The 14564-nt window shown below is 41.3% G+C and overlaps 1 protein-coding gene across 3 annotated transcripts in view; it reads right to left on the bottom strand.

Moving 5' to 3' along the window:
• Positions 1–14564, bottom strand: part of VPS53 (VPS53 subunit of GARP complex) — a 140421-nt gene that overhangs the window by 52504 nt on the left and 73353 nt on the right. For 2 of the 3 annotated variants that reach the window (XM_026016052.2, XM_072747920.1), the window contains 2 exons: positions 12502–12603; positions 5244–5338 (listed from right to left, as the gene is read on the bottom strand). In XM_026016052.2, the coding sequence (XP_025871837.1) occupies positions 5244–5338; positions 12502–12603 (197 nt within the window). The remainder of the gene's footprint in view (positions 1–5243; positions 5339–12501; positions 12604–14564) is intronic. The other variant, XM_072747919.1, reaches the window with a different exon arrangement.

The following is a 14564-nucleotide window of genomic DNA, read 5'->3' as shown; positions in this document are numbered from 1 at the left end:
CTAAGTATCATTCCCAAAGAAACAAGGGATCTTGGAAAAATGGGTGACTCCAGGGCTGGGGTAGGAAAGTGCCAGAGACTCTGGTATATTTTGTTGTGCCAGAAATGATAGGTGCATGCAAAAAGCATGAAAAACCAGTTTGAAGGGATTCCAGTGGCCAAATCAGGGACAATTTGAGCATTAAAACAATGACAGAACCTGAAAGAAAAAAAGGACATCAGTGGAAAAACTGGTGGGAAATCCAAATAAATCCTGAATTTAGTAAATAGAACTGTACCAACGTTAACTTGCTGGAGAGGTAACTGCTATGGTTATATAAGATGTTAACATCAGGAGAACTTGGGAGAAAGGAATATGAGCAATCAGTGCTATTTCTGAAACTTTTATGTAGGTATAAATTTATTCCAACATAAACTTTAAAAAAGGTAATAACGGGGGATGCCTGGGTGGCTCAGCAGTTGAGCGTCTGCCTTTGGCTCAGAACGTGAGTCCCACATCAGGCTCCCTGAGAGAGGCCTGCTTTTCCCTCTGCCTATGTCTTTGCCTTCTCTCTGTGTCTCTCATGAATAAATAAATAAAATCTTAAAAAAAAAAAAAAGAAGGTAATAACAGATATAACCCACTGAATAAAATAGGAATCTATGGATACATGCTGACACAATAAATGTGGAAAAGAGAAAGCTTTCTCTTAAAATATAATGCAAACTAATAAAAGCAGAAGAAATGACAGTATTAGAAAAATTGTCATTTGGCAACTGTTTTAGTAATAAGTGATTCAGGCAAGTATCAGCAGGAGGTGGAAGATGAGAAAAAGACTATTTATAGGGTTTTAATGTTTCTCCTGACACTTATTATTATTACTTATTAATAAATAGAGAAGCCTGGTAGACTCCATCTAAAGCAAGTAATAAAAATTGAACACAAGTAGGACACTGTGTCCTCCTAAAATGAATTACTGAGAAGAACTCAGCATCACTTCTGCATAAATCATAAATCATGAAGAAACATTAGTCAAGCTCAGATGGAGGGACATTCCACAAACAAATTGGCCTGTACTCTTCAAAAATTTCAAGGTCATGAAAGATAAAGAAAGAATGAGTTATATTTCTGGATTGAAGAGACCAAAGAGACATGACAAGTAAATGCACCCTGTGATTCTGGCACGGATCCTGGATCTAGAAAAGACATGACTGGGACTATCAGTGAAATGGAATGGAGTCTATGAATTAAATGGTACTAATGGATCAAGTTAACTTCCTGACATTGATATGTACACTGTGGCTAGGTAGACTGTATCCTGATTTATAGGAAACACACACTGAAGTACTAAGGAGTAATGGGGGCACTCTTGTCTGCAATTTGAAGAAAGTGTCTATGTAGAGAAATCTCTTCTCCAAGAGTCAGCCAGAGAAAATCCTACATTCCCAAGAGTAAAAGTTATATAACTTCCTTCTTGACATAAACAAAAGTTGAGAAAGCTGCTTAAAACATAGAAGGACTGGTTAGCCCAATCTGCTGAGGAGACGGCTCTGGGGATATCTTTACTTTCTTCCTCCTCCCTAGGTACTGGCTCTGCAGTTCTCCCGCTGCTTTTTGGCTTTTGGCTGGGACAGGTGCTGCCAGAACTTTGCCTGGGCAGGTGAAAGGCTTGGGAGATGAGAGGGCGGACTCCATGCCAGGCCCAACAGAAAGCTGGCAACACTGATCAGGGCTACTTGAGAGTCTGGAACAAGAGCACCAGGTGGGCAGGGCAGGTATCACTTGTGCCAAATGCCAGCATGTCATCTCATCTCATCCTCGCCACTGATCCTGTGAGGGGAACATTACTAACTTGACTGTAGAGAGGATAAAACAAACTCCAAGAGGTTAAGTACCACGCTTGAGGTCCCAGGCTAGTGAGTGCAGACTCAAATCATGGTCTGTCTGGCATCTAGGCCCACGCTCTTTCCACTACACTGTGTTGGGTCTCTGTCACCTGGGAGCTTGTGAATGGTCTAAGATTTTCCACCCTTGCATATTTTTGAGTCAAAGCTACAAGACTGTAATAAGTACAAAATCAGTCCCCACCTGAGTTTCTTCCCTTAGGTTTCTTTGACAAAAGGGAGGAAGGACTTCGTAGAACCCCTTGAAATTGCACTCAAGATAGTGTGTGGGTTTACGTGAATTTTCTTTTGTCAAGAGAGTCTACAGTTTCATTGAGCTCTCAAAGGGATCCATGACTCAAAAAAAGGTTAATAGCCACTGCCATAGGCATTATTTTGTCTGATTCTCTGCTTTAAAAGATGAGGAAATGGATTTCTTGAATTCTGTTTTCTACTTCAAGCTTTGCTGCTTATTCTGGAGCGACAACAGCACAACCTACGCAATTCTCCTACAAGTAGCTTCTGCTACTTCCCCAGTGCTGTGGAAACATCCTAGTGAGGCCAAACGGCAGGATGAGTGGCCAGCACTTCATTTTTCATAGAGAAATGGAGAGTCCCTAAGGAAGGGTGGTCTGGCTCTCTGCCGGAAGTATCATGAACAATGAGTACACTTTATGTGTATCCAGGCTATGTGAAAAGAGTAGATACCAGAATTAAGATAATTCAGAAAAACAACTCTCTAGACCAGGTAGGTCTGAGGAAAGTACGTGGTTATTTCAGATATCCACTTTAAACTCTGGATCCAACAGCTTTTAAACCTTTTTAAAAATAAGAATTGGAGTTGATGAGAGAAGAAGAGGTTTTGTCCAAAAATAGTGATCTAGGTGGGCTGCTCTAAGACCTGTTAATCTCTTAGGTAAATAACTGGTCTTTTACCTGTCTCTTGAGGTGTCTCACTAACTTCCTGAGAAAAAACCTTTTAACACAGAAGACAAGGTGTTCCAAAGGAGCAAATGGCAATAGCAATTACTGCCTTTCTGTGTGCTTTTGGACGTAAGTCCAAAGAATAGAGAGGAGGTGGCAGCCTGGCTTTGCAAGGCAAATGTGAAAGCACCTCTTTCTTTGGGGGCTGGGGGCAGGAGGTTGTTTCTGTTAACATAGAAGCTCTTCTACAAAGTTCATTTCCTACAACTTTAATATGAAACATTTTATATTTGTTTTTTAAAGATTTATTTATTTATTTATTTATTTATTTATTTATTTATGAGAGAGAGAGAGAGAGAAAGAGAGAAGCAGAGACACAGGAGGAGGGAGAAGCAGGCTCCACGCCCGGAGCCTGACACGGGACTCGATTCCGGGACTCCAGGATCATGCCCTGGGCCAAAGGCAGGCGCTGAACCGCTGAGCCACCCAGGGATCCCTACATTTTGTATTTATATGGGGTCAAAAATTAGATGCAATCTACAGAATCAAATAGGTGAATAATAATAAGGTCCCATGTAGTGAATCCACTTGAAAAAGACTCTCTCTCCTTTTTTTTAAAAAAAATCTCTTAATCTTATGGTTTGCCTCTGAAACATATTGGGAAACAAGAATTTGCTAACCCACAACAGAAGCATTAAAAAAAAAGGGGGGGGGGGGGACTAAATCTCAGCACCTAAATGCTTTCCCAGAGAACTTCCCTTGAGAACTCTCTCACAGTCGATACTGTGCTCCCCACGTGAGCCACTGTCGGGTCCTCCCAAGTACGTTTTTTAGGCTACAAGGCCTCGTCTCAGAGCCAGGGCCAGCCTGTCTCCAGAAACCTGACTTTTCCAAAATCTGCCTTCCAGTGTGGAAGGGTCTTCAATTGATCCTCTGGCTGTGGACAGAAATTCAGGGATGAGGAGAGGCCTTCCTCTTTTTCATGAAAAATGGACACTGGAACTTGAACATACTCCTCTGACCACTGTGAGGAAACTTGGCAGCAGTGGGCTGCTTTGTGAAAATTTTTAGGAACTCCTGTGTTTGTAAAAAGTATGTATTTTAAATGGATGCTAATCCATAAAAGAGGGCAGCCCCGGTGGCGCAGCGGTTTAGCACCGCCTGCAGCCCAGGGCGTGATCCTGGAGACCCTGGATCGAGTCCCACGTCAGGCTCTCTGTATGATGCCTGCTTCTCCCTCTGCCTGTGTCTCTGCCTCTCTCTCTCTCTCTGTCTCTATGAATAAATAAATAAAATCTTAAAAAAAAATCCATAAAAGAAAGTAAGAATCTACCAGTGCATACTGACATAAATAAGCACACACACAGGGGGATGAAGGGGAAGTGCTTCTTTACAGAAGAAATCCAATTAATAAATACAGGAGAAATGATGGAAATGGAAAATCAACATTTGGCAAACACTACAGTAATAACTGCTTCAGGCAGGAATCATCAAGGGATGTCAAAATGAGTGGGCACAGCGTGAGGAGAAACAGGAATAGTTACATAGTCCCAATGTATTCCCCCACATGATACTTATTAATTACAAAGAGAAAAATAGTAGCTTCAAAGCAGAAAAAGCTAGCAAGCACCATCTTAAGTGATCAAAGTTAACATCACCAGTAATGAGACACAGCCACATGAAGTGCCTCCTGATGTGACGTAAGCAGAGGGACATGACATCACCTGTATGGTATACTTGCCCACAATGCAAAATCTAGATTTAACCAAGAGCAAACATCAGACAAATTGAATTTGAGGGCAATGTAGAAAATAACTTGTCAATCAATACTCTGTAAAGTGTCAAGGTCATGAGAAATAGACAAAAGACTGTGGAAGGATTCAAGGTTAAAGGAAACTAAAGAGACGTGACAACCAAATGCATGATGGGATCTTGGGCCAGAAAGTAGACATTCATGGCACAATGTCACCCTCCTGGTTTTGATAACTGTGATTATGTAAAACAGTAGCATTCTCTGGGGGAAGGATATATGAGGATTTTTGGTAACTTTTTCAGAAGTCTAAATCATTTCAAAATGAAAACCTAAACAAATTATACTGAAAAATATGTATATTAGAGACAAGGCTTTCTTTCTCTATTTTCCAGTGCCTGCCATGGTCAAGCCCTGTGGGCTGACAAGTGTAGCTATATAAGAGCTCAGTACCTATGTGGGAAGAGGTTGTTAGGATCCATTTAGGACCTTATTATTAGAGTAAAACTAAGGGTTCTAAGATTTATGGATACAATAAATGATAATATTCATATGAGTGAAAAATCTCCTTAGAAGGTTTCCAGGGAGGGTCACAGGAGGCCTGTGACCTCCTTCAGCCTCTGGAAAGGGCTGTGCCCTTGTGAGGCCCAACCATGACTAGAGGAGGGAGAAACGCAGTAGAAAACAGCAAAACGTTCATCACTCACTTGTCCTGGGACTCAATATACACGTAGAGATGAGGCTCGAAACACTTGGAGACAATGCCATGAAATGGATTGTCTGGGGCTTTAGGCTTCTTTGGCTGTAAAGGGAGAGGAAAAAAAAGAAAGAAAGAAATCTATACTTAAGCCATTTTTTCAAGTTTTCAAGCAGTTTCAAAGAAAAAAAAATCCCTTCAAAGTTTACTCCTGACACAGATAAGCACTCCGTGTAGCTGAACTGGGACTATGTCTTGCACTGATTCATGCCAGTCTGTGAACAATGAGCCAGTTTTGTTAATATCACTGACTTGCCCTGTATGGTGAAAGATTTACTGCTATTCTGATAACACATGTGCTTTTAATTTGGAAACTATTCATCATATGACTGTTTAAAAAAATTTAATCCTAGCTAATAACAGTACCTTATATTTGCATAATGCTTTAGAATTTATAAAATGCTTTCACGTCTATTCTTGATGGCCTCCATTTAGTGGTTTTTATTATGGATCAAGCACTTGTACATGAAATAACATCTCATCTATTCCTCACAACAACCCTTGGTGTAGGAATTAGACTACTATATTACATCTAAAATGCACTTAGCAGCCTGCCCAAAGGCACATGGTGAAGCTTCCTATCTCCTGAACTAGAACTCTTTCTTTTATAGTGTTGCTTTGCTGAGATGGTTCCTGAACTGTTGAATTGATGAGTAAATGCAAGAAAAAGAACCTTAAAGGACCAACATAGCATTGCTAACTTTTTGTTTTGCTACTTTCCATTCTCACCAGTCCCTTAAGAATATTTTATACCCAAATACTTTATAGGGAGAAAATAGCATTAGGGCAGTCCTTCCTATGAAAAGACAGTTGGTGACCTTCTTTTTTTTTTTTTTTTTAAATTTTACTTATTTATCCATGAGAGACACACAGAGAGAGGCAGAGACATAGGCAGAGGGAGAAGCAGGCTCCCCATAGAGAGCCTGATATGGAACTCGATCCCAGCTGGGATCATGACCTGAGCCAAAGGCAGATGCTCAACCACTGACCCACCTAGGTGACCAGTTGGTGATCCTATACCAGATAGATAGATACATAGACAGATAGGCAGGCAAGCAGACTATTTTATCTTTAGTTTTTGCCTTGGGCCACTGTAAAACAGGGCCAGTGCTGGCCCCCAGTTGATACTTAAAAACCACTGATATATAGGCCATCTAGGTAGGCAAGCATTTAAAAACTGTTTGCTTCTTAATTCCTTTTCAGAATATCTAAGAAATAAGTGAATATCCTCCTACATATCTCTTTGTATTCCTAAAAAAAAAAAAAAAGTCAATTCTATTCATTGTCAAATGCCAACAAAAGGACCCTGAACCCTTGCTGGGGTTGATATTAGAGTACAATTTGGGAATAAACTGATACTCATAGCATACTTGTTGAATGGAACTGTTCATATCTCTTAATAGAGGAAAAACTAAGCCCCTAATGACAAACAGAAAAATGATTCCCTTCTTCTAGTAACTTTTAAAAATAAAACACTGTAATAGTTAAAAGCATCTGTAAAAACTGGAAATGAACACTGTAAATTAAATGTCAACCTTAGACATATCCCAGTCTCCTGTTCAGCTCTCCCACTCTCCCTTTATCACCTTTAGAGAGTTCCATGTCTTCAGTTTTGTTTTGTTTTTTTTTTTTTTTTTTGCAAGATTTTTAGAAATTCTGGTCCTTCCTAAAATAATTACACTCGGGTTGTTTTGCTTTATCCAGAAGCCACCACCAAAGTCAGGTCTGAGGCTGAGACCACCAGAGACGCCCCAGCCTGGGTTCATGGAGTTTGTCTTGTCTGAATTCAAAGTTCTACTTCATTTCTCAGATGCCCTGGGAGTTTCTCTCATTCTTCCATCATTTTAAGCGGCAGATCCATGACATAGTGCTATGTATGGGTGGTCTTTACCTAATTGTTCTGTATTTTCTAAGTCAGTTATCTATTTTTTATTATTTCATTCTTTTCAATAAGGTGATTGTTAAATGAATAGATAAATGTGATTTAACTTTTATAAGACTAGATATCTGATTTTAGAATTGAAAACTATAGCCACAATACCCAGATAGCTTTTTATTAATAGTCATTATAAGGATTGTAATTATCCCATTTATATTTTTTCCTGTGACAAAACAATTCACACATCTGCAGGATAGCTTCTGGTAATTATAAACTGGAGTTTATAACACAGAATGTTGTCATATCTTAAATCAACATGTTTTTTATTTTTATTTTTTAAAAATTTTTATTTATTTATTTATGAGACACACACAGAGAGAGGCAGAGACATAAGCAGAGGGAGAAGCAGACTCCATGCAGGGAGCCTGATGTGAGACTTGATCCCAGGACTCCAGGATCACGCCCTGGGCAGAAGGCAGGCGCTAAACTGCTGAGCCACCCAGGGATCCCCGAAATCAATGTTTTATTTTTTTAAATATTTTATTTATTTATTCATGAGAATACACAGAGAGGAGAGAGAGAGAGAGGCAGAGACACAGGCAGAGGGAGAAGCAGGCTCCATACAGGGAGCTCGACGTGGGACTCGATCCCAGGTCTCCAGGATTATGCCCTGGGCTGAAGGTGGCGCTAAACCGCTGGGCCACCCGGGATGCCCAATCAACATGTTTTAAATAAAATATTTTGTATTTGGCTTTGTTTACTAATTTATGGGCAATTTTCCAATTACTGACAATGTTTTAGTTTATCACCTTAGAATGGCTACATAATGAAATATAAGCTCTATAAATTAGATCATAGTATTACACTGAAACTACATTTTCTGATTTTGATCTGTGGTAACTGAACTGAATGATCTTCTTGTTAGGAACTGCATACAGAAATATTTAGAGATAAAGGACATGATACATGCTAACTTACAAACTATTCCAAAGAAAGAGAGGCAGAGAGGGAGGAGGAAGAGAGAGAGAAAGAAAGGGAGAGGAGGAATGGGGGTGGGGGGGAGAAAAGGAAGATAAGTAAATGTAGCAAAATGTTATCTTTCCAGGGGAAAGATATTTGAGAGTTCTTGTAATTCTCTGAAAACTTTTCTCTAATTTAGGTATTTTCGTTTCTTTTTCTTTCTTTTTTTTTTTTTTTAAGATTTTTTATTTATTTACTCACGAGAGACAGAGAGGCGGAGGGAGAAGTAGGCTCCATGCAGGGAGCCTGACATGGGACTCAATCCCAGGTCTCCAGGATCAGGCCCTGGGCTGAAGGCAGCACTAAACCGCTGAGCCACCCGGGCTGCCCAGGTATTTCCTTTTAAAAAGTAAAAATTAGTTAGCACCTGGGTGGCTCAGTGGTTGAACATCTGCCTTTGGCTCAGGTTGTGATCCTGGGGTCCTGGGATCGAGTCCTACATCCGGCTCCCTATAGGGAGCCTGCTTCTTCCTCTGCCTATGTCTCTGCCTCTCTCTGTGTGTCTCTCATGAATAAATAAATAAAATCTTTAAAATAAATAAATAAAAAGTAAAAATAACAATAAAAAGCTTGGGAGATGGATGCCAATGGCTTGGCAAATAACCCCAGACAGTAAAGGAACACTGAAGCAATGGCATGTCACCAATTCTTTAGATAGCCCAGAGGACACCAGCGTGGGAAAACATGGGCATTCATGCCTGAGTAAAATAGGGGTTAGAATCAATTTCACGGTTTTAATAATGCACTATAGTTATAGTAGCTGTCACCACTGGGGGAAGCTGGGATGGGAGATGGGTATATAGGACCTCTTTGCACTCTGCAACTACTTATGAGTTTACAATTCAAAACACAAAGTCTAAAAAAAAAAATACAACAAAAAACAATAATAACAACAACAACAAAAAAACAACGTGGGACAGGAGTTGGGACTCTGAATGTGAAGTTGTCTTAGGAATATCTTATTTATTTTGCTCTTATTTTCCTTTTTATGCATGTGCAAAAGTGACATACAATAAAAATCTAGGTCTAGAGAAGCCTGAGGAGCTCATTCAGAATATGTACAAGAGACAAATTCTAAGTGATACAAGAAAATAGCTATGTGCTATTCCAACAAACTCATGTTGGTCAGTCTTCCACAGATCCTGTGCTCAATGAGGCACCGCAGATCACTCCAAAACTGGCACTCAGAGAACTGCATCATCAGACAGTGTGAGTGTCCCAACCCTATGGGCAGGTGATTGCTCCACCCTGCCTCTCCCCACTAATGCCACTCCTGGCAGTGAGGAGACACCTGACACCACAGCTTCTGGTCCCTTGCAGCATTTTTCGTCTGAGCTGGAAGCAAAAGGGGAACAATGGGAGGGACTGCCCAAAGTTTCCTTTTTGCTTTTTTTCCACAGGGCTGCCTCCAGCCTATAGTTGCTTGGTGACTGTGCTCATATTTAGATAAGAGGTGCTGGAATTTCAGCTCAAACTGGTGTCTCCTTGTGTACTGTCTGGCTCCCCAAAAGGGTTGTGTCTCTGCTGAAAGAACATACTAAGTCATTTAGCAGTAGCATTCGGGCTGCCTATCTGAGTGTGTGAATTCTGTCCAAGAGCCACAGATGTTTCAGTTATTTCCTCCTGGAGTTTGAGGGAATAATAGAAGGTTACTGTTGTCACAGTAAGGAGCTCTGCAGCTGGCCCCACTTCCTTTTATTACCATCCAATGTAAACAGATTAAATCTAACTGCTTGGATCACCAGAAGGGTACATTTTAAAACCAGAAATTCCTTATTTCTTCTCCTCTTTTCTTTGAGTACCCTCAAGCCCCTTTCAGATGCCATTTTTCATCACTTGGGACTCGGCAACTGGTGGCTCAGACTAAACACCTTTTTTCAAGTTCACACTCCTTTTTCAATAGCCTACGCTGCCCTTGAGGGCCATGTCTACTTACTGCAGTGACACAATGGGTTGAGTAACCCCAGGCCATCAATGGGGGCCTTCCCCTATACTTCTGGCTCAGCTTACCTCTCACTTTCTGTGGACTTCCTCCCTAAGGTCATGCGGGGCTCCTGCACTTCCTGTACAGCTAACTCCAGAAGTAAGTGGTTGGGAAGAGGGAGATCCTGGAGCTCCCACCTAATGGACCACAAGCAAGACAAGTGCTACGGAGGCTGCAGGGAGCTGGAGACGGTGTGCAGGTGTTATCACTAATAAGTAACGGCCAGTGAGACTGCAGGTGGGTCATCTAGTCCAGGAGTTTTTGGTACTTTGTTTCTAAACAGATCTCAAACCTCAGGTTCAGAAGAAATTTTACCTGAAATTTCATGATAAAAGTGACTCAGAACTTTTATCAGAACAGAACAGAACTGCTCTGTTTGGAGGGAGTCAGAGCCATGGTCTCCTCCCAACTCCCACAGCCAACATGTGATGGGGCACAGAGGAATATAGTTTGACAACCACGGGCTCTTTCTAAAGATGGAAATATTATGGCAAGTCTAGAGAGAGCAAAAACCCACCAGGTGGTCAGCTAATGGTGGACCAGAGTCTGCCTCTGCTTACCCCCATACCTGTGCTCTATGTCCTTAGAATGAGCAGTCTTGGTCCTTACAACAATCACCTCTAGATTCCAGGGTGAGCAACAAGTGCTCTGAGAGAGACAAATCATATTTTATCTACTAAACTGATTTTGTGGTAACAGGGGCCTCATCAAATCCAGTTTAATGATATCCAGAGATGACTAGCTAAAGAGATCAATTACTTTCCATGGCAGAAGAACAAAAACAGTCACTGGCACTGGGAAGGCACAGGGCCCTGAGAATGGCACTATGATCCAAAGCAAGCACCAAGAGTATGGGTGATGGAGTGTGGGTAGAGGACGCACCAGAAGAATGAGCAATACTTCCATACTCCTTCCTATCCCAGTCCTTCCTCCCCAAATGTGAGAGAGGTTATTTCTTTAGTTATTAGAAATCTTTTGTTTTCTCCCATACTAGCTGATAGGATGGCTTTAAATCAATTACATCTAATCCCACAAGTCCCTGGGATATAGCCATAAGGTATCCTTCCAGTTGTATTCATTCACCTTGTATTCACAGGGTTCATTTCTGTGACCTCCACTTTTCACTGAGACAGCCTGGAGTAGTAAAAGAGCTCCATGAAAGGAATTCCACTCTCTGACATCTAGACTTTGCTACCAGTCCTAGCTTGTCCATGCCCAAACTCTGTAACCCTGGGCAAAATCACTTAATCTCTCTGACCTGCGCATACAGCGGCTCATATAAAATCCTATAAAACAAGAGGCAGGCATTGCCAGAAAGATGAAATGAAATAAAGCACGTAAAAGACTTTTGAAACTATAAAGCCCATAAAAATGCAAGGTATCCATGTTATTATAATTATTTAATCAGTGGACCAGACACATTTTACTGCATCACTTCAGGATTGCTCCTAGAAATTCTTTCTTTTGCTCCTGCCAAGATTGGAGGTACACCCACTGTCACCATGCGAGGAATGCAGGTTAGCTGCAAGTGTGTGGCTATGGGGTTCCCAGGCTGGTCTTCCCAGCCAGCCTCCCCTTTCTGTGGTGTCTGGAGCAAAACAACACTATAAAATAACCCTCAAGCAGCCAAGTGTAGAAAATTAAAGAAGGATCACTAATCCAGACAGGAAAAGGTCTGATTTATTGCTCTAACTGCTCTGTCATAAAATGGCAACGAAACAAAAACACCATTCTATAGGATGAAGGGAGAGGAAATTTAGAGTTGGACAGAAAATCTGAAGGAAATGAAAGTGCTAGTGTGCTCTGAAAAGTAACTCTCCAAATATGCCATTGGTCACTTGATGTTTCCAGGCCTCCCTGATGCCTTCCAGACCTCAAATGCTCAGCTTGCACTGAGTGGAGGCCTCTCCTAGCTGCTGCTGCTACTAACTCCACTGGGGAGTCTCAAGCCTCTCCTGTGTCGTCACCAGCCAGATGAGAACACAACCAAGAGGTAGGCTGGCAGGTGCAGGAGATGGTGAACGAGATGGGTAGAGTTCTGGCCGCCCCCACCCTGCCCCGCAGCTGCACCGCACAGACCAATTAAATGGGTGTGGGTTGCTCATTCCAGCAGGGGAGCTTTTTGGGAATGGAGGTTGGCAAGAAAGGCTGCTCTTTCACTCAGTTTTCAAAATATGCCTTTAGATAAAGGCTTTCTATGAAGACCACCAAAGCTGTAATCTCTGAATGTGGTCAATGGCCAAAGGGCCACATTTAGAGTGAACAGAGCCATTTTCAGAAGCAGACATTAGGTCAGTGGCATGTGGAAGGGCAAACTGGACTTACTTGATCTAAATCTCCTTTCTCCATTGTCAGTTCCTCCATCTCTGGTGCTGGCTCATCTTCCAGAAAGGGATTGGTGGATGGGGGTGGACACTCAAGTTTTTTCTGTTAAGAAGACATGAGAAAGTGATAGGTATTTTGTGAGCATATTCTCAATACCTTTCCCAATTATCTGCTTTTTCTGAGTCTCTCCAACTGCCAAATTATGAAATTTGATCTAATGAACCAGAACTGAAACAACATGGACCACATTCTTACCTCCCAGCCTTTATACTATTTCCCATCTTTCTGAAACCTATTGCTCACTCCACCCCAATCCCAAATCCAATCTGGCTAAAACTCTCATTCATTCTTTAGCCCTCAAATTAGAAGTCCCTTCTTCTGGGAAGCCTTCCCTGCCTTTCAAGTTTGGGTTAGATATCCCTGCTACATGTTTCCATCCCACCCAGCATATACACCTACCTCGGTATTTATTAAAATATTGCAACTGTCCATTTATTTGTCTTGTCCCCACTAGATTTTATGATGGTGGGGATCATGTCTGTCCTTCTCCCTCCTCCAATATCTGGGTACCTGGAATTTCCTAGCTGCCCCCTAAATATGAATGAATCAAAATGCTAGATGGATTAGAATACAAGAACAAACTATAAAGCCAATCTTACGTGTTCTAGATTATAGAAAGAAGTCCCTTCCCAAATAAGTCTCATTACAATAAACAGCAAAATTCCTTGGGAAAAATTAGTTCTCAGGATCTGATTATGACCACTCTTTTAAAACACATCATTGAGTGGGACCACAGGATGGTGGAAAAGCTAGAGGCAGGAGGTGTGGTAAAGTTTTAGCAGCAGCACTGGCCAATCACCTAACTTCTCTTGGCCACAGCAGCCCCATATTCTGCACAAAGTCTCCTGTTACAGGACTCCAGGAAGCGTCAGATGTGATAAAGGGTGCGAAAGGCAACAAAGAACACATGACACATATAAGGGATCCCGGTGATGATAATTCCAGTGCAACAAAAGAATTGAGACAGCTCTTCAGATTTTTTTTTTTTTCACAAATTTGACCCCCAGATATTGCTTATACCAGGGAACTGAAAGAAAACTAAGTGGACAAGGAGGAGAAAAGGGATTGGCTAGCACTGGGGATGAGGGGAAGGGCAAAGAATGGACAAGAAGCCAGGTGGAGAGGGTGTTGTTTGTTTTCCTTAAGATTTTATTTACTTGAGAGAGAGAGAGCAAGTGAGCATGTGCACAAGCAGGGGGGAGGGGCAGAGGGAGATGGAGAAGCAGGCTCCCCGCTGAGCAGGGAGCCTGACTCAGGGCTCAATTCCAGGACCCTGAGATCATGACCTGAGTTGAAGACAGCTGCTCAACCGATTGAGCCACCCAAGCACCCCAGAGAGGGTGTTTCTACATGTACTTGGGACATCTTTGCATATTATCAGCAGACCAACTTGAACTAACCCCTAAGACAAGAAGGACAGCACACGGACTATATAGTGTGAACTCTGTCAAGTGTCAGGAAGTATCTTCTGTCAGCTGAAGATACTACGAAGAAAAAAAAAAAAGAAAAGAAAAAGGAAAATCCTAACAAAAACAATTCAGGAAAATATAAAAAATTAAAACACAAAAAACACAAATCATGCCAGTGTCTGGTTTAGGTTTTAAGACCATACTGCTTACAATCATGTAAACTACTTAATTTTCAGCCTAAACACTACTCAGATGCTATTAGGTTGCCAGACAGACTCAGTGTATGAAGAAAGCCTTGTGATCAATGTGTTAGGTCAAGGTAATTATTAGTAGGACAATGAGTTTTATGGTATCCTGCTGAGAAACAATATGGTGCAATAACCAAGCAAACATTTACAATTTATACACCCCAAACTTTGGCTTGCTTTGCCTGATACAGGGGAAAAAAAATCCCTATCAACTTAAAGCAAAATAGTTTATTTTTAGAATTAGGCCATTTTCAGAAAGTAATGTACATTTGAAAGCAATATTTCTAACGTATTTTTTTCTTTTTAAAAGATTTTATTTATCTGAGAGAGAGCACAAGCAGGGAGG

This window comes from Vulpes vulpes, chromosome 2, assembly GCF_048418805.1.
Source record: "Vulpes vulpes isolate BD-2025 chromosome 2, VulVul3, whole genome shotgun sequence".
Taxonomy (NCBI): domain Eukaryota; kingdom Metazoa; phylum Chordata; class Mammalia; order Carnivora; family Canidae; genus Vulpes; species Vulpes vulpes.
This window is presented reverse-complemented; position numbering and strand designations above follow the sequence as displayed.